Genomic DNA, 19,788 nt, shown 5'->3' with positions numbered 1-19,788 from the left:
TCCTACTTCGAAACTTATGATCCCTTAAGTCCCTGTTTCCATCACTGTCCTCTAGCTCCTCCCTTTATGTTTAGTGCCGTTACCCTGTTATTTCTTCTGTTGTCATTGTCGTCTTGGATTTTAGCCATTCTCCCATTGTTCTAAGCACGGGCCTTGAAACTTCATTTTGTGCATGCCTTGCATGATCCAATCCAGTATCTCTACTGGCATTGGCTTTGTTTCTTCTTCTGTGAGTGTAAATTATTATATGTATATATTTCTGTGTCTGTTCCAGTGTTAGTGTGAGGTCTTGAGGCTGCATCTACTCTGAGTCTAAAAGCAAATAAGTTGCACTTTCCATGTACTCTAGACAATGTTTTCCAGGGCTGGGATGTGACAGTGTGGTCCCACACATACATTCACATCAACTGGAAGTGCACAGCACTGAAGTTGGTTTTGATATTCAACTTAAACCTGCTGGTGACCTTCCTGCCCCCTTTTCTGCATATACATGCATGCATAGAATCTTTGCTGTATGCATGCATGTATATGTTTTTGTGTTTATCTTATGCATGATGTTTGTGTATTGTTAGTTTGTAGATAGTTTTTTTTTTTTTTTTGTGGGGCCCTTTGTAGGTCTGAATCAACTTTTGTATGAATGTGTCTAAGATATCAATGACTACACTAAATTTTTTTCTGTGTATACACATACCATACTTGTATGGTTTGTATTATCCACAGTTTTTATTTATTTTGTTTTTGGAAAATCCACAATATGTTTCAATTGTTTAATTGTGTTTGTACAGTGCATGTCATATGTCTAACAAGCCACTTTACCTTGCCTTGTATGTTTTATCATCTTCCCTGTGTTTTGTTCCAGTTCGCCGTGTCCCACCAAGATTCTCTATCCCACCTACTAATCATGAAATCATGCCAGGTGGAAGTGTTAATATCACCTGTGTGGCCGTGGGGTCACCAATGCCTTATGTGAAGTGGATGTTGGGGGCAGAAGATCTGACACCTGAAGATGATATGCCAATAGGAAGAAATGTACTGGAACTGAATGATGTAAGACAGTCAGCAAACTACACCTGTGTTGCCATGTCAACACTAGGTGTCATTGAAGCAATAGCACAGATCACTGTCAAAGGTATGCTCAGTGGTTCTTGCTTTGAGGGTCTGGGTATACTCAACTCACCTGACTAATGTCTTCACAAAGTCTATCCTTGGAATTCTAAAAGGAATCAATTCATCATTCAGTATTTCAGATGCCAAAGTCTAATCATATCTATGGTACCATATAGGATACACATGTCTAGCTAGGTAGGCAGATTCTCCATTAAAAGGATTGACAGCCTAAGTAATGATAGTCATCAAAATATTTAACAATAGGCTGGGCCCATGCACTAGCCAGGCAGAATGAGGAATGTTAAATGCAGTCAACCATTTTGATAGAACTGATGCATACAGGTTTCATATTAATCCAGAATCCTGGTAAGAGTGACATGATAGATGGGGCGCCTGGGTGGCTCAGTTGGTTAAGCAACTGACTTCGGCTCAGGTCATGATCTCATGGTTTGTGGGTTCGAGCCCCATGCCGGGCTCTGTGCTGACAGCTCCGAGCCTGGAGCCTGCTTCAGATTCTGTGTCTCCCTCTCTCTCTGTTCCTCCCCTGCTCATTCTCTGTCTCTCTCTGTCTCTCAAAAATAAACATGAAAAAAAAATTTCAAGAGTGACATGATAGAAAAAGCCAAAGATGTATTAATAAATGCTCAAATCCACGCAGACAAAAGAAAAAGAAAGATAAATAGTTAAATCAATGTGGTCTAATAATAGATGTTTTAAATTTTTGATGGTTCTTATCACAAAAATCAAAATGTAAGTGGCATTATATTCTATTTTAAATTTATCTCTTACCTTCTGTGCATGAAGTGCTCAAGAAATGTTATTTTCTTTAAATGAGTGCACTAAATATAACTAAAGTTCTATATTCCACAAATATTTTTGAAACAAAGAAAACAGAAGTAAGTGTGTGAGCCACTAATCGGTTTTATCAGTGTTTGTAGAATTCTACAACACTTTTGCGAAAAAGGGAAGACTGAAGATGCCTGGGTTCTTGCAGAAGTCTGGAGCTATTGCAAAAATGAACACAAATTGTCTTTGCTTTCCAGGAAGTATGATCCTAAAAAAAGTAATGCATATGTTATAATTGGTGTCATACCCTCACCAAGAATATATATCAAATATATGCTGTATTAAAGCAATAATGCCATGAGAACAAAGATACACATCAGTGTCAACATTTAGTCATTTAAAAATAGTGGCACTGTATTGCCTATCCTTAACTGTACTAAGCATACTCACACTTCTCCATACATTATAGACACAAAACCTATACTGTACAGTAAATGTGACAGAAAAACTAATGTCTAAGTATCAGTAAACACAGTTTTAATTAGCAATATTTTCACTTGCCTGAATAATTCAGAAAGACATCTAGGGAAAATTTGGATCATCTACTCTTTTGAAAAATTCCCATCCAGAATATTTAAACAAATATCTTTTTATTATTTTCAGTAAAATCCCTTGGCCAAATATTATCATGCTAGAGTTCTTAGAGTAAAATGCAAACATTGAATCACCTCTCCTATAATAACTATTTCAGCTTTAAATATTTGAAGGTTTAGTGAAGACCTTCAAGAATTTAAAATCAGGAGTCACATAAACGAAATTCTTGTTCAATTTCTTATCTTTGTTTTCCTGACTCTTGCCATTCCTTACCCTCCACACCTCAAAAGTAAATAAACATAAGGGTAAATCTTGAAGGCAAAAAGCAAATCAAAACAAAAAGAGCAACTGGAAGATAGTGACTGACTCATTCATTCAGTTAGGCATTCATTTGCTTAACACTGCTGGGCTTAGGTATTGAGGATAGAGCAATATTCAAGTACAAGTTTACTACTCTTAAAAAGCTGCCATTGTACTTGAGTATTGTACTTTTTGCCTTTATGTTGACAAGGGAAAAGGGTACTAAAAGGCTAATCATCTGAGTGTTATATCCTAAGCTTTTTCCAAAATGTTAGCTAATGGGATTGTCCTTTCTCCCCTACTAAAAATACCTTTCAAAATCATTCTCCAGAGTGATATGCTTAAGTATGAGGTCACCAGTGTGGATGGTTTGTATTGTTAATCAGTAGCATTTTGAGTGAGGTTCTTCTGCTAAATGTCAAGAATTGGAGCTCTAAAAGATGGATTTAATTGTGAATATTTGCCAGGTAGCTATAATTTCAGATATTATTGGTATTGAGTATAGAATACATATTATGACCAAAACTACTTTAAAAAGTTATTTGTGAATGTACTGTAATTTAGTTAAGCATTTTCAAATATTAACTAAAAAAACTGAATTTGAAATTAATCAATTTAAATTTACTATTCTTTCTTAAAACTCTTGGTTAGGTTATATTACTATATGTAAAAAAATAATAATCTATGCCTTACAACTGGAAAACAAAATGGATATTATTCTTCCATAACAATTTAATGCCATTTCAATATATTCCAAATTGTGTTCTTTTCAATGTTGGTATTTAGTTATATCATTTATTTCTTGAAGCAAGCGGCTAGTTGGCCAAGGTCATGGTTATAATAATAGTAATAATTGCAACTAATGTTTTTTGAGGGTGCTGGATACATTCTAAGAGCATTACTGGAGTAGCTCATTAGTCTTTCCAGCAAACCCATGAAACAGTTCACCAACTGTACCATACAAGTTCAGTGATACAGTTTTTCCTATTTCTCACATGAGAAAACTAAAGCAAAGAAGAGGCTATGCAGTGCATCCAGGATCACATAGCTAATAAGTGATGGACGTGGATACAAGCCCCAAAATACAGTGCTGTAATGTGCTTCTAGAAAATTTGTCCCCTATGCATCTGTCCTACACATGTAGAAAACTATCTTTTGTTTTAATTTATTCTTCAGTAGATACATAATTCTGTCATTCCAGTAGTAGAGTTTATAGATCTTTTTAACACCTTAGATATGATGGATACTTACTGTCCCTTTTTCTCCCCCTAAGCCTTACCCAAACCTCCAGGAACGCCCGTAGTGACCGAGAGCACAGCCACAAGCATCACATTGACGTGGGACTCCGGGAACCCTGAGCCTGTCTCTTACTACATCATTCAGCATAAACCTAAAAATTCTGAGGAACCTTACAAAGAAATTGATGGGGTGGCGACCACACGCTACAGTGTCGCTGGACTAAGTCCCTACTCGGATTATGAATTCAGGGTTGTTGCTGTTAATAACATTGGGCGGGGACCTCCCAGTGAGCCTGTGCTAACACAGACCTCAGAACAAGCACCATCCAGTGCCCCACGGGATGTCCAGGCGCGGATGTTGAGTTCAACCACCATTTTGGTACAGTGGAAGGAGCCTGAGGAGCCAAATGGACAGATCCAAGGATACAGAGTTTATTATACAATGGATCCCACACAGCATGTCAACAACTGGATGAAGCATAATGTAGCTGACAGCCAAATCACTACTATTGGCAACTTAGTGCCCCAGAAAACATATTCTGTCAAAGTTCTGGCTTTTACCTCAATTGGAGATGGTCCTCTTTCAAGTGACATACAAGTCATCACTCAGACAGGAGGTAAGTCTGGTTTGGATGGGGAGTAGGGAAGGAGGGGAGGAGTTGGTGCCAAGATATGTGAATGGTGAACAGAGAAAGAACAAAGTGAATGTGAATTTTAATTTTTGAGACTTAGAGTTTCTAAATGAGAGGTTAATATAAGGCATCTGGAAAGAAACAGGCATGGACACCTGAAAGACTAAATAAAGTTTAAGTAGAGGGATGCATTTAGCATATTTTTATTTTCTTTTTTTATAATTTGTACCTAAACGGCTTGAAGATTTTTCTGCGTGAGATAGATGAATGCATCCTCCATGCAGCATTTTGGAAACAGGACTGTGGTGCTTTATAGTAGTGACTCTGATGGAATACTTTTACAAAATTATTTAACTTGTGAAAGATGGGATGGCTCAAGATAAGGTTAAAAATAAAATCATTTGCCAGGGGGCCTTGGACATTTAAATGTCTTATGAATATAAGAAAGGAAGCTACCCACTAAAAATAATCTCCTAAGGTTTTTTTTTTTTTTTCTTTGTATGCCTTCATAGATAGAGAAAGACAGTTATCAAGATCTGAGATCAAACTTTGGGGCCTCATTGACTCATTTTATTGGGCATTAGAGTAGACATCAAACTATTTTGTGGAGAAACACTCGGCCCTTTCAGTGGTTTTATTTTCATAAGCAGATATTAAACCTCTCTGGTCTTTGATTCAAAGTGATCAGTTTTGCCTTGGCTTGGGAATATGACATAACAGCTGTCTTCTAAAGTTTATTCTTGACCATCTGAGAGCTATTAATTTGGCTTCTTATTGAGCTGATGCCTTATAACTTGTGTCCGAGTGTTTTGGCAGCATGCCATTGGTTTGTTCCGAGACTCTACATAGAAACTATATTTTTGGAGATAGTAGCTATAATCTGTAGGTGTAACTCATTGGTAATCTTGGAAATGATTTTTTTTTCAGGTGTCAAAACTAGATAAACCTATGTTTAACCACTGAGTTGTCTTCATGTTTTATGCTTTATGAATCATATGACTCAATGTGTTTACCTATTTTCCCTGGCTACTAGAGATGTCAGAACATATTTATAGCCTGCCTGGCTTTGTTTTATTTTTATTCTGTTATTTGGTTCTCACAGGTTTGTTCATAGATTTATTATTTTCTTTAATAATATGAAAGATAACTAAAATAATACGCTTTATCACAGTTATACCTAAAAACATTCATATGTCTTCCCTACTTGGCTCTTGCAGTTCTTTTGTATTTATTTACTATATTAATATACAGAAAAACACTAGATTATTTTTTCCACATTATTTCTCCTCTCATTGGAATATGTAGAAAACAGAAAAACACTAGATTATTTTTTCCACCTTATTTTTCCTCTCATTGGAATATGTAGAAATCTGTGATTCTTGTTCTTTTTGTTAACTAAAGCTGGTCAGCTGTTACGAGATTATTTTTTACTGCACTATTTTAGCAGCTCCATGGCCATTTAGAGATAAAATACACAAGAACATATACCCATGCATCACCTTTAATTTTTCTGATTTTTCAATGGTGATATTTAAAAAAAAATCTCTGGTCTTGGAGTAATGTAACCAGAGTTTGAATGCCAGTCTGTCAGTTTTAGCTCTATACCCTGGGACAAGTTACTTCATTTCTCTGAACGTATTTTCTTATCTAAAATAATAATGACCTGGGGCACCTACGTGGCTCAGTCAGCTAAGCATCCCACTCTTGATTTCGGCTCAGGTCAGGGTGTCACAGTTGTGCATTTGAGCCCTGCACCAGGCTCTATCTACCCTGACAGCACGGAGCCTGCTTGGGATTCTCTCTGTCTCCCTCTCTCTGCCCCTTCCCTCCTTGTGTGCTCATCCTCTGTCTTTCAAAATAAGTAAATAAACTTTAGAAAATAAAATAATAACCACCATATGGAGTTTAGAGGTTGTATTTGGTCTAGGGCTGCTGTAATGAAATACCACGGACTGGGTCGCTTAAACAACAGGAATTTACTGTCTCTCCGTTCTGGAGGCTAAAAGTCTGAGATCAAGATGTCCATAGAATTGGTTCTTTCTGAGAGCTGCGAGGGGGCTTCCAGGTCTCTCTCCTAGCTTCTGGTGCTTTGCTAGCAATCTTGGCTGCTCCTTGCCTTGTAGAGGCATAAACCTGATCTCTGCCAGCATTGTCACATCAAGTTCTCCCTGTGTATGTGTCTCTGTGTCCAGATTTCCCCTTTGTAAGGATTCTTGTCATATGGGTTAGGGCTCAACCTAGTGACCTCACCTTAAACAATTACATCTGCAACAATCTTATTTCCAAATAAGGTCACATTCTGAGGGATAGAAATTCAACATATGAATTTTGGGGGGATACGCTTCAACCCTTAACAGGGGTATAGATTAGGTAATGGATAGAAACATTATATAACTTAATAAATAATATATAATCATCCTCATAATGAAAACAGTGAACATATGCCAGGCACTTTTCTATGTACTCTTAATGTATCAATTTTACTACCCAATTAGGTAGATGTGGAATTATCCCACTTGCCAATAAGTGAATTGAGAATTGACGAAGATTTAGGAACTTGTTTTGGGGTCCTAAGGTTGGTAAGTGGGAAAGCAGAGTTTATTACTATTTTTTATTTTTTGGGGGGAGAAGCAGAATTTAAATCCAGGCACCCTAGCTACTTTAAGGCATTATTACTTTTAAAATAATAATTTGTTTTTTTTTGATAGTTTTAGTGCCTGCTAGATGTGTGTGCCAACCACGTGCTCAGTAAATAAATAGAGGCGGGAAACATATATTCACTTACTCCTGTCTTTATTTAAGAATTATATGTAATTTACTTCTGAAATACTTGAGGTGAATATTAGATTATCCAGTGCAAAACTATTTATATGTAAAAATATTTAGATGTAAAAAAAATATTTAGATGTTAAAAAAATAAACTTATCTGAAAGTAATGAAAGGAATACTTCCTTTCACAGGTTATTATACTTGATCACTAAATTTGGTTCTAAATTTTCTAACTACAAAATTAAGCAGAAATCTATAATGTTTTATAACTTTTTTTTTCTGATATGAGGAAGATTTAGCTATCTAAGATACCAAATAGTTCCTGAAACTAAATTTCAACCAAAACATCAGAATCCTTGGGAATCATGAGAATCCTTATATTCAGAACACAGAGAAGACAGACAATAATGACTTTGGTCACAATTTTCTGAAATATCTAGACTGATGTTTAAATAGACCATATTTTGGTTTTCTATGTCCCTAAGGGACATAATATAACATGAGTTACTGTGATCCAGGGACTCTGAACTCTGGATGAATGGGTTACAGATGCATTAGAATAGTCGTTCCCAATGTCTAACTATTTTTACGTGATTTCCAAGAACTTTGTGTAATAGTTGTACTTTTCATACCTATTGATTGAGAAGATATGTAATGACATAATGACTAGTGCCTGCCAAGATCAATAGACTAAGAAAACCTTCCAAAATAGCACAATGATTTGATCTGTTCCTTAGGTTTAATTAACAAAGGCCATTTGATGTTGGTGGACACCTGCCAAATACAGTGATGTTAGTTCTAATATAATTAATGCTGAGCTGCTCCTTTTTTTCTTGCTGACTAGCTATTTCTTAGGATCATAGATGGGCAAAAACATAAAATCATTATGAAATATTATTTTAGAGAGGTTATATAAAACTTAAGGATATTATTTTCACTGCAATTTTATCTTTCCCAAACCTGTGAAAATTTACTGATTTATATGTATGAATCCCTCAAGTATATTTTAATTTCATATGTACAAATATATAAACTTCTATGTCTACTATATCTGAAAGATGCTTGTTATATTTCCTTATCTTTAATTCCCTGGCACTAATAATCCTATTTTTGTTTAAAATCAGACTCTGAAGAAACAGTGTTTAGTAACAAACTGAGTTTAAGAGGAAAGTTATCTATCACTTTTGATCGCATCTAAGATTATTGTTACACATATTGATATAAACAGAGGATTGGTATAAATTTATGTATTTCTGATAATATAGAAAATCAAAATATAATCTATTTTATAGTTAATAATATTTCCCCTTAATAGTGATATTCATATAGTTGATAATATTAAGTAATCTTTAGATGGTTTTAAATATGAAAATATTTTGCTTAAAATAATTATTTTCTGGAAACACCGATTAATCTTCCAATTTTTTCATAGCTTTAACTCCTTACATTACAGTCACTTGCCACTATTTAACCTTGAAAATATGGAGAATGCAGTATATGGCCATTGTCTAGGGAAGAATTTATGTTGTGATAGATTTCCACTATTAGAATACACATTTTGGAAAGATGACTTTTTATATAGTTTTCTTGTATAGGTAATTATAACAAGAACGAACAGTAATTATACTACATAAAAGAAGTGCAAATAAAACCGTGATAGAGAATGTAGTAAATTATATCTCAAACCTAATACACCAAAATGTTGCCTGATGTTCATGCTACTTGTAGGCTTTCTAAATCTGTTAAATCTTAATGTCTTTTTCTTTTTTTAGAAAACACATCTGACCTCTGATTTTTCTGTGCATTTAATTGATTCTTGGGAAAAGTCTACTGATTTATATGTGTATATCTTAATAGTAGAGGTCTTTCGAAGGAGAAGAATTACGTATATTTACTAAATAAATACTGAGTAGTCACAACTTTAAACTTTTTCAAGAAGCAAATTCTACTCCAAATTCTAGGCATTGTAAAAATGTTATTAAAAAACTATGACATTTAGAGACATTATGTTTTAGGTTTCCAGAACTTAGTAAATCATGTCATTAATATATGTTAACAGGCCTGAATAAGCAAACTAGAAAAAGACTGATTTCCAATTGCTGAAGTTATGAGCCCAATTTAAATGCTTTCTTAAAAGAGTTTCAGCAAAGGAGCTAAAAGGAGTCCAGGAGCTCTTGCCGTAAATACAATTATAATAAAATTTTACTTTTTATTATTGATGTTTAATGACAATTGATAAGATTTGTGCAGGTGTTTGTGTATTAAATACTTATTTTATCAATGATATATTTTTAGCAATTACAAATCAGACTCTGTTTTTTTTTTATTTTTTTTTTTAACATTTTATTTATTTTTGAGACAGGGAGAGACAGAGCATGAACAGGGGAGGGTCAGAGAGAGGAAGGCACAGAATCTGAAACAGGCTCCAGGCTCTGCGCTGTCAGCACAGAGCCTGACGCGGGGCTCAAACTCACGGACCGTTAGATCATGACCTGAGCCGAAGTCCGCCGCTCAACTGACTGAGCCACCCAGGCGCCCCCAGACTCTTTGTTTTAAAGTTTGTTTTGTTTTACCACCACTATAATCCTGGCAGCTGCTTTTATTGTTGTTATAATTTATTAAAATGCTAGATACTTTTTAAAATGTGTACCTTATTAAAATACTAGGTATTTTAGCAATGATAGGTTTTCCAGTCTCTGTGATATTTCATGTTTGTGATATGAAATTGTTTGTGAAGTGAAATTGTTGTTTAGCCTTTCAATACATGCTTAACCCTTTTCTTTTTAGAGATATTTCCTAAATTTCCATATTTCCTAATATGATCAGCATTTCAGATGACATAGAGATTTGTCCTTCATTTCTTATTCATTCTCCATTCTCTTTGAGTTGTTATCTGATATTTAAAATGAAGCATCATAGTGGTACTACTAAAATCCTTTGCATTTATTAATGGGGTTCTAATCTTATTTTAGGGAACTGATAATTCATATTTGTATTTCCTTATGGACATTAAGTAATCAAGAAGAAAATTAAAATGTTGACACCACTTTTACAGAATACAATGATTTCTTAAATATAATTTTAAGGAAAAATTTAAGTTCTACCTCCATTTCCTCTTTCCACATCTAAATTCTATATTTGGTTTATGGTCAGTATTATCACACCCCCCCCCCTTTTCATGTAGCATAATTGCACTTAAGTTTCTGGGTAGGATCTTTTTATTTTCCTAAGAGTTTTTCAGAATCTCAAGAGTTTCCTATAAAATCTTGTTTAGTCAATTGGTGAGGGAAATATACATTACATTGTACATTACAACAAACATTACAAATGTTTGCAAACATTTCAACAAGCATTTTAATGTTTCCTTCTCTCTCTCTCTCTCTCTCTCTCTCTCTGAGAGAAAGAGACTGGACCCACAAGTGCACAAAACAGCAAAAGCATCAATCTCCTGGTGCTGAATACTACCAACTCCTTCAGGTGGGCCAGACACTCTCCCATCAGCCCCAGGCCCCCACCTGGTCTCCGAAACCAGGACTCGGGAGAGAGAGAGAGAGAGAGAGAGAGAGAGAGAGAGAGAGAGAGAGAGAGAGAGAGAGAGAGAGAAAGAGAGAGAGAGAGAAGGGAAGGAGGAGGTAGATAACATAAATGTTAATAGAACCTTGGTCACAACATTTGGCATAAAGGGTCTGTCTGACAGAGGATGAAGTGCTCCTTGTGTTTCCAAATAGTACAGAGAAATAAGACCATTTGGAGCCCCCCTAAAGTGCTTCTTTATATATATATATTATGATCATTAGGACTACTATGTTTGAGGAATGCAAAAATAAACCCATTAATTTCACAGCTGTTTTCTTTTACTTTGATGCCTCAGTTTCATTGCTGTTGTTTCGACTATGACTAAATGCCTCTGAGGAAGAAATCTCTTTAGGTGAATCTCTAATTCCCAGGGGGGTCTGAGTAGTTACACCCTAAAGGTATTTATGAACATACAGCCTGATATAATAAAAGGTCTCTTAAAGCACTGGCCCATTTGCTAGATTTTGCCTGTAGATATCATTTCCCCCCTATAGTGTTTTTCAATTAATTTCAATTGGTTCAATTAATTTCAAATGGTTAAAATTGGAAGATTTTACCTAGAATTTGTTATCAACTTCAGTTTTGTTCAGGCAAGTGCACAAAAGAGCAAAAGCATCAGTCTCCTGGTGCTGAATACTACCAACTCCTTCAGGTGGGACAGGCACTCTCCTATCAGCCCCAGGCCCCACCTGGTCTCTGTACTCATTTTCCTGGTGCCTCTAGACATTTCTATTTCTACCATAAGTTTAAAATCTAGTAAATTAAGTTACCCTCCAGACTACTTCAAAAGGACAAAGTAGAAGCAGAGAACCTTGTATATATCATTTGAAGTCATCTGACCATTATTTATTTTATCTAAGAGTAGAATGGACGGTATACCTCTGAAACTTTGAGCCTATTTAATTCACCATTTAGGAGAGGTGTCTTAATAGAATTGGAGGGTCAGATGAAGCTTGTGTTACTAAACAAGGATGAAACATTGAGACCCACTGGGAATCTGTTCAAGATAAATTAAAAGCAAAAACATAAACAGTTTAAGTAAGAAAAAGTTAATTAGATTCCCAAGATGTTTTCAATCAATGTCAGTTCATTATTAGCATTAGGCAGGGAGGAAATACATAACAAGCAATTATTATCCTGAGAGCAGGCCTTCAGTTCTGTCCATGTTTTTAATTCTTGACAAGACCGGGTTCTGGTTTGGCGTAAGTCAGGAGTTATCAAAAGGCTCTTCTTTCCCAGACTTGTAGAAGTTGGGAGAAAGAAAAAAGGAAACAAAAGTAGAGAAAAAGAAGTGAGCACACTTCTCACTGTGTATGTATTTTTAGGCTAAGAACTCCTTAATCATCTGAATATTAAAATCCAATCATAAATTCCCTCTCTGATTGTTCTTGGCTTCCATTGTTGCTCCTGCCAGTGCTTTTGGTATGTCCCTTTTAGAACTAATGTGTTCTCTGTTTGCTTTGCTATTTTCCTGTTTATTACTTCCCTCTATCCCCCCTTCTCTTGCTCTTGATCTTTTTTAGCTTCTTTTGTCTCCGTTTCTCAGTCTGGATGATTATGTAAGTAAGGTCTCTCACTGGGCAAGTACTTAAAGAGAAAAAAGGAAGAAAAAAAAAAACAGATACGCTGTTTAAAAAGTATGTTCATGGAGGCATCAAATTAATGAGAATCTCAAGGCCTGTGATACAAAAAAAAAGAGAAAAGGTTATGAATGCACTTAGTAATATGAAGCACTATTGGCCACTTTATGCATCAGTCCAGACATGAGTGTGTATACTTGCACGTGCAGGTACACACACATGTGCACACACACACACACTCATAGATTAACAGACCAGGCAGAGGAATAAAATAATAATTGGGGTTCCTGGAAACCATTCTGGTAGATCTGTTTAGACTTTCTCTTTTTAAACAAAAGGCAATTTTTTAGTCGTGCTACAAGAGAGATGACTACAAAAGAAAAAGTAATGCATTTTATATTTCCAAAGATCTTACTTATGAAAATGATGCTTCAAGTATTATTTGAGAAGTTACAAAGTATATTATTTTTCATGTTTTTCAATGCTTATGACCATTTGCCAAAAACCCTTTAGGCGTTCTTTCCCTCCCAGAATAAAGTATTAGTGTTCTTGCTTTTTTATTAAATATACACAAAATTCTCATGTTTACTTCTGGAAATATGGACCTGGGGTCAACTATAGTGCTTTGAGACATGCCACAGTATCAGGGGTAATGATTCAAATATTTAGTGGCCAGCATGGCATGGCCAACAACCAGTCAGAGCAGACACTGTCCAAGAGCAGTGTAAGGGTAGCTGGGCTAGTGATGCCGCTGAACTACATTAACCTTGTGTACAAGGGATAGAGGACCAATGGGATTTGGTGTTTACCAGGATGTTAACCAGGAGTTGGGGTTAATAAAATATTTGGGTGAAGTGTTTTAAGCTAGATAGAAGTCCTATTCTTTATTACATCTGATACATAGCTCTTCCAAATTGTCTATTCCATGAGTTATATGACTAATATGAGAATTATAGATGACAGCTGTTAAATTACTATTTTTCTGATAATAAACATCTAAACTTTTTGATTTGTGTGGTAATTTGACTCTATCTCACTAGGGACAATATTAAGTTTACATTAGGCCTTGTATGTTAACTCATTTAAAGTCAATTAGGGATTAGAATTATTTGAATGTGATGGGTATTTTGTGTCTTACTTCACCTCTTTTTCAAACTGTGTGTTGATAAGAAAAAATACTAAGTGATTCTGGTTACCAATAGGTTTTGTTAATGGAGTGAAGGTGGGATTTTGTAGACCTAATGGCAATAATTTTGAAAATTAAATGTGGTGCTAGAGAATAAGTTCTCAATTTTAAATAAGAATAGGTTTTTATGTATTCAGCACTTGTTATGATTTAGACAATATTCCAAGTGCATTATATAAATCATCTCGCTTAGTACAACAATATTATGAAATTAGTTTATTATTCTTGAGATAAAATTCAGAGACTGCTCCATTTTGTATTTTATAATTCTACTATATCTTGAACAGATTTTATACTTCTCAAGGACAAATACAGTGTGAGCTAGCTCCATTAAGCTGACACATGTGGATATATTTTGAGAGGTATAAGCAGATGCACTAATGGAAGGGTTTATGAATACTCATGGTGATGGTGAGCTCAGTCCTTTGCTTTCCTGTTTTTAGTACCAGGGCAACCACTAAACTTCAAAGCAGAACCTGAGTCTGAAACAAGTATTCTGCTGTCTTGGACACCTCCACGTTCAGACACCATTGCCAACTATGAACTGGTCTACAAAGATGGGGAGCATGGAGAGGAGGTAGGACTGTGCTTCTCACCTTCTGACCATTTACTATACTGGAGCACTACTCTAGTTTGTGTATTTGCTCAAGTTCTGCTGAAAGCTCAGATATCGATAGAGAATTTGGTGGGTCAGATTTATTCATCAAAAAAAGAACTTGCCTGATAAAAACAGAATATTAATTTCAAGCCTTTGGGAGGATGGAGTGAGGCAAACAACAACAACAAAACAGCTGTTGTTCCTATTTTCAGGTTTCCAAGTTTCTTCTAAAAGTATCTAAAAGAATATAGCCCCTGGGACTCAGGGACTTCCTTTATTTCTCTTCTGCCTTGTAGTACTTAAGTCAGTCACTGCAGATATGTGACTAAGTGAGCTCCAAGGCTTTAGGTGGATGAATTTGTCCAAACCGGTTTCAGAGAAAGAGGCCCCATAGCAAATGTTTATTTGTGTGCCAACAGTTATTTGATATTAATGTGAGCACATATAATGTTTGAGTGTGCTATGCAAATAAAATAATTGTGGATTGCAGAAGGCTGAAAGTTGTTGATAGTTCCTGAAAAGAGGAGAAAATTAGTATAATTAATACATATGGTAACAGATATAGCAAGGGGTTCACATATATTAACTCCTTCAATTCTTACAATGGTGCCATGAGTCAGTCTCTACTTCTAATCAATTTCATGTATAACAAAACAGAAGCACAGGAAACATTAAATATTTTCCCCCAAATCTCACACTACTGAATGGCAGACCTGATATTTGAAAATCTAGGCAGTCAGGTTCCAGAATCTATTTTTTAAACATTAGCATATACTGCCTCTTGAGTGCACTTTGTATAAATTATAGAAATCAATAGTAAGATACATCTAACATTTTGTTATTGTGAAATCCAATCCAGGAGCATTAGGACAAAAATCTTAGTGAAACTACACGTGACAACTCAATCCACACAACTCATCTTATTATACTGCTTAGCGTTCTTTATCTTAAAAAGATCTTCACAAAGCTAGGTAACCCTAAATCCTAACAGAAATACCTTTTTAAATACATACTAAGTGAAATATTATCAATTAACTTATGGTATATCATTCTGAATGCTATAGTAAATTAATATGTCCCTATAAACTTTTATCTTATTACATCTTTTAGAACTGAGCAGAATTCCCAAAACCAAACTCCAAATGGAATGCTTTTACACTTAGCTAACAAAGCCAATATGAATTAAGCACTCAAAAGGTTATAATTGAAATGCTGCTATAATTTAAAGGATTTATGTTACTGCAATAAAAAGACCAGCTTTTATTAAGACACACAATTCAATGTTAATTTATTTTATATTCTTACCACTACCCAACTGAAAAACAAAAGAAAACAAAATAACAGCACAGAAGAGTGGAAATCCTTTGAGAATGCTATAGATGTAGATGCTTGAATGTTGGTACACCAACTCTGTTCTACAATTGTTTCTTTGGGGAATCCCTTTTTTTGCTTACCATTTGGGAAATCTACAATTTCTAAAAGCTTTTCTATTTGTGAGCCAGAATCCCTTAGGGATGTTTTCTCTAGTTTTATATTTGAATTCCCCTTGAATGATTTCTGTTTGTATGAACGGCAAACTCTATTCAATGAAAAGCCTTAAGATTATTTATGCCAATACTAGATTACATATCAGCGTGTATTTTAAGGCTTACTACAGGCTAATGTTCAATATGAGATTGATTATACATAGCTATATTTTTGCTAAAATGCAAGTCAAATTTTAAACATGAAAAGTAAGAATTATAACATTCAATTAAATAAGCCTTATTTCAAAAGCCCTTTATGATGGTAAAATTTGCAGAAAAGTTTCAGACTTTTTTATGTGTGCTCTATAGCCACAAAGAAAAACAAGTTTTAAAATTGTTTTAAATCAACATAGAATAATGATATGATTTCACATAAATTATCCAGCTTTCTTCAGTAACTAACATCATTTTTATCCCATCAGGACTTTGCCATTTCAGATTTTGTAGCAACCGCATATAACCTGTACACCAGTTTCTGATGCTACTTCTGGTCATATTTTCTTTGCTCCTGTTTAGATTTAGAAGGTCATGGGCGATGAGCTAGACATCTCTTCAGGTGAAATTGCACATGTTGGCCATACTCCACCATCAGGGGTGGGTGTCAGTTTCTATTGTGGGCTACATCACAGCAACACATGCACCTTCAATACAACCCATTTATGGGTAGTGGCCTTTCAACCTTCCTTTTATCTGATGCACTTGGTAACTGGATCATCATTAGAAAGACCTGTGGCTTCCATTATTCCAGTTACCTTATTTGTTGTAGAAATTCACCATTAAAACACTGATATTTTCATTGTATAATTCCCCTGATAGAGTCCTAGATACTCACTGTGGATTCTATTTGTGATATTTTGATGCCTTTCTAACCTCAATAACAGAAATCTGAGGTTCCAGGCAGTGTGATAAAAATGTTTGCATGAATCCTAATGGAAATTACCCAGTTCTTCTGTTACTTATCCACAGCAACGAATTACCATCGAGCCAGGGACATCTTACAGACTGCAAGGACTGAAACCAAACAGTTTGTACTACTTCCGTCTGGCTGCACGCTCTCCTCAAGGCCTGGGTGCTTCCACAGCTGAAATATCAGCCAGAACCATGCAGTCAAGTAGGTGTCTCTCTTTGCTTGTTTTCTGTCCTTTTTTTCACTAGCAGGTGTTGCGGCCTTTTATCCCCACCAATAAACAAATCAGCTAATTTATATGTTTGCTAGTCAGTAGTTTCTATGCTAGTAAGCATCCAACTTTGAGGATTACAACCGTGACCTGTGTTGGTCTCCAACTTGGTCCAATAGCAGATCCCATTCTCCCACTTCCTAAACTGAAAGAAGTCTGAGAAGTTCAGAGAGCTCCATGAGGAAAATGAGTGAAAGTTTTACCAGGCCCTGTATAATGATTTATAAGGCTACAAAGCAAACTTCTGGTTGAGAACACTGCCAAATAATCACAAGAGGGCTTAGCAAACTAAAGAGGCAACAGAGGTTTTAAGGTTTTTTAAGTACAGAGGTTTTAATTTTGCTAACAGGTCTTTATTTCATGTATTTGTTTCTACTCAGAGAAAAGCTCAGCTCTTGTGACTAGTTTGTTATTAAGTCTGCAAGTAGTACATGTGAAAATTTGGAACATTCATAGAAAATCTGTATTTGGACAAATTTAGGAACAATGGAAATCACAAGTACATTTGCAATCCTAAATTGTATTTTATTTCCTCAGGTTCAATTTCTTTTTGGAACTCGTAACCTAAAGCATAGTTATGTTTATCACAATGGGGGTTCATTGTATCCAGGGAAGATTGCTTTGTGTAAAGTATTAATATGGAAGTTTATTTTTGATGGAAAGTTTGGTTACTCATAATAATACAATTGTTTGCTCTTTATTAGTAAGTTTCCATAATTAGTCTATTAAACAACCATTTACCTTGAACAGTTTTATGGAGTTATTCCTTAGGTATTTTTTTATACTTTATATTTTATATGTGATTTTTGATAGTTACATATGCAATAGATATGTGTGATCTCAATACATTGAATTTTGTAAAGTGGATGCTCTGTTGACCTAAATTTTAGGCCTTTCAGCAAAGACGAAATTTACATTTTCTAAAAAATGAATTTTCTTTCACATAGGCAAGTTTTCTATTATTTCATTTTCTTATAGAAATTTAAAATCTTCCAGGGTTTTTTGAAGATAAATATATATTCTCTCTCTTTCTCAAAACATGAGTGTTGGTACAAAAAGTATTAGGTCTCTGTTACTTAATCCATTAGGGATAATAACCTATTCCCATAAAATTCCCTTTCTTTTATAAACTGAAACATTTAAATTAATGCAGTTTTGTATTCTATTCTGAATGCCGAGCAGGCTAATAATTAATATTGTAGAACATAATTCTTAAAATCAGAAATTTAATTACAAAAAAATGTGATATGCTTCAATATTGTATTTTGCCTGGTTTACAAGTGTATGTATGGATACATACATTCATACACATATATTTAAATATACAGAGCTAGAATAGACATTTTATAACCACGTCAAAAGCTTATCTACTACTCTTTATTTTATTAAAGTAAAAGTTCCAAATAATGTTGAATATATTCTCATGGAATAGGAGGTCTGAAGGTAGCAATGCAGTAAAAACCAAGTCAGCTTTTTAAAAAGAATTACAAATGAGTCTTGCTGTTACATGAATGACTCAATTTATTATGAATACTGATAATGCATATGAAATAGTTTCATAATTTGAAATATAAGAACCTGTAGCCAGAATCAATAAAAATGATAGATATTCTAGTGATTTTGCAAACCTTACTCCAAATGTACAAGCTTCTCTTATGAGAATTTCCCTATGATCAGTACAGGGAGCTTTTCATTTTGATTCACTATGATGAAGATCACAAGACATGTAAACTTAAAAAGACAGATAACCCTGTAAACAATTAGATACACCTGACACTACATAGTATTAAGACCCACAAAGTCTCAGGAAATAACCAAACTCCATATTTAAATACATATAATTAGAAATGATTTACTGATTCACCTATAAATAATAAATAAATAAATAAATAAATAAATAAATAAATAAATATATTTTATCCCTCTTATTCTAAGGAATTACATATTATTAACTTCCAAATATTTTTTTAATAACATTTGCATTGCTCTTATTGCTTTTTAAATTTTTTCAAGTAATGATATGTTTGGGTAATTTGATGGAAACTAATCGCTCATAAAGTGACCATTTTATTTTAGAATGGACAATAAGAAAGTTTCTCTTTTAACTCTTATGTAAACTCTGTGTGAATAACTATGTACAAAATGAAGGAGATTTTGCACATAAGTCATATCTTTTCCAGATGGTTCTCAGGATTTTTTTAAACAATTCTTTTTAATGGCTTTGTTACTGACATTTTATAAGGGATAGATGATTATTATTGATTTTACCAAAATTTGCTGGTGGAATCTAATTCTTTACTAGTAATGATGTCTCAAGAAGAGTTATAATAAATTCTTTTAAAAAGCTGAAAGCTGATGTAGGGTAAGTACAAGTTACAGTCAGAATCAACAAGCCTGACATTACCCTCGGGTAGGTAAATCTTGGACTATGCATTTTCATCCTTTATTGATTCTGCATGCTCACTGTATATGGGCTACAGTCAATGCTAGATTAACACCTTTCATTAAAACTGGTCAGGCTGGCTCCGTTTTTCAGATAGTCAGAGGGAACACTTTTATATTCGGGCTTTTATTTATTTATTTATTTTTTAATTGGAATTGCTGGAAGGGCATCCAACAATTACTGCAACTTTTTACACTTGAAAACCCTTTCACGAATGAATACTGTACATGAATCACCCTCATTCTAGAATGTAGAAATGAAAGCTTGAAACGGCA

The 19,788-nt window shown here is 34.6% G+C and overlaps 1 protein-coding gene across 48 annotated transcripts in view; it reads left to right on the top strand.

Annotated features, from left to right (window-relative positions):
• Nucleotides 1-19,788, top strand: part of PTPRD (protein tyrosine phosphatase receptor type D) — a 2,239,943-nt gene that overhangs the window by 2,040,833 nt on the left and 179,322 nt on the right. For all 48 annotated transcript variants that reach the window (XM_045470157.1, XM_045470168.1, XM_045470171.1 and 45 more), the window contains 4 exons: nucleotides 860-1,129; nucleotides 4,061-4,642; nucleotides 14,212-14,345; nucleotides 16,859-17,003. In XM_045470157.1, the coding sequence (XP_045326113.1) occupies nucleotides 860-1,129; nucleotides 4,061-4,642; nucleotides 14,212-14,345; nucleotides 16,859-17,003 (1,131 nt within the window). The remainder of the gene's footprint in view (nucleotides 1-859; nucleotides 1,130-4,060; nucleotides 4,643-14,211; nucleotides 14,346-16,858; nucleotides 17,004-19,788) is intronic.

This window comes from Leopardus geoffroyi, chromosome D4, assembly GCF_018350155.1.
Source record: "Leopardus geoffroyi isolate Oge1 chromosome D4, O.geoffroyi_Oge1_pat1.0, whole genome shotgun sequence".
Classification (NCBI taxonomy): domain Eukaryota; kingdom Metazoa; phylum Chordata; class Mammalia; order Carnivora; family Felidae; genus Leopardus; species Leopardus geoffroyi.
Note: the sequence above shows the minus strand (reverse complement) of the source record. Positions and strands in the feature narration are given on the sequence as shown.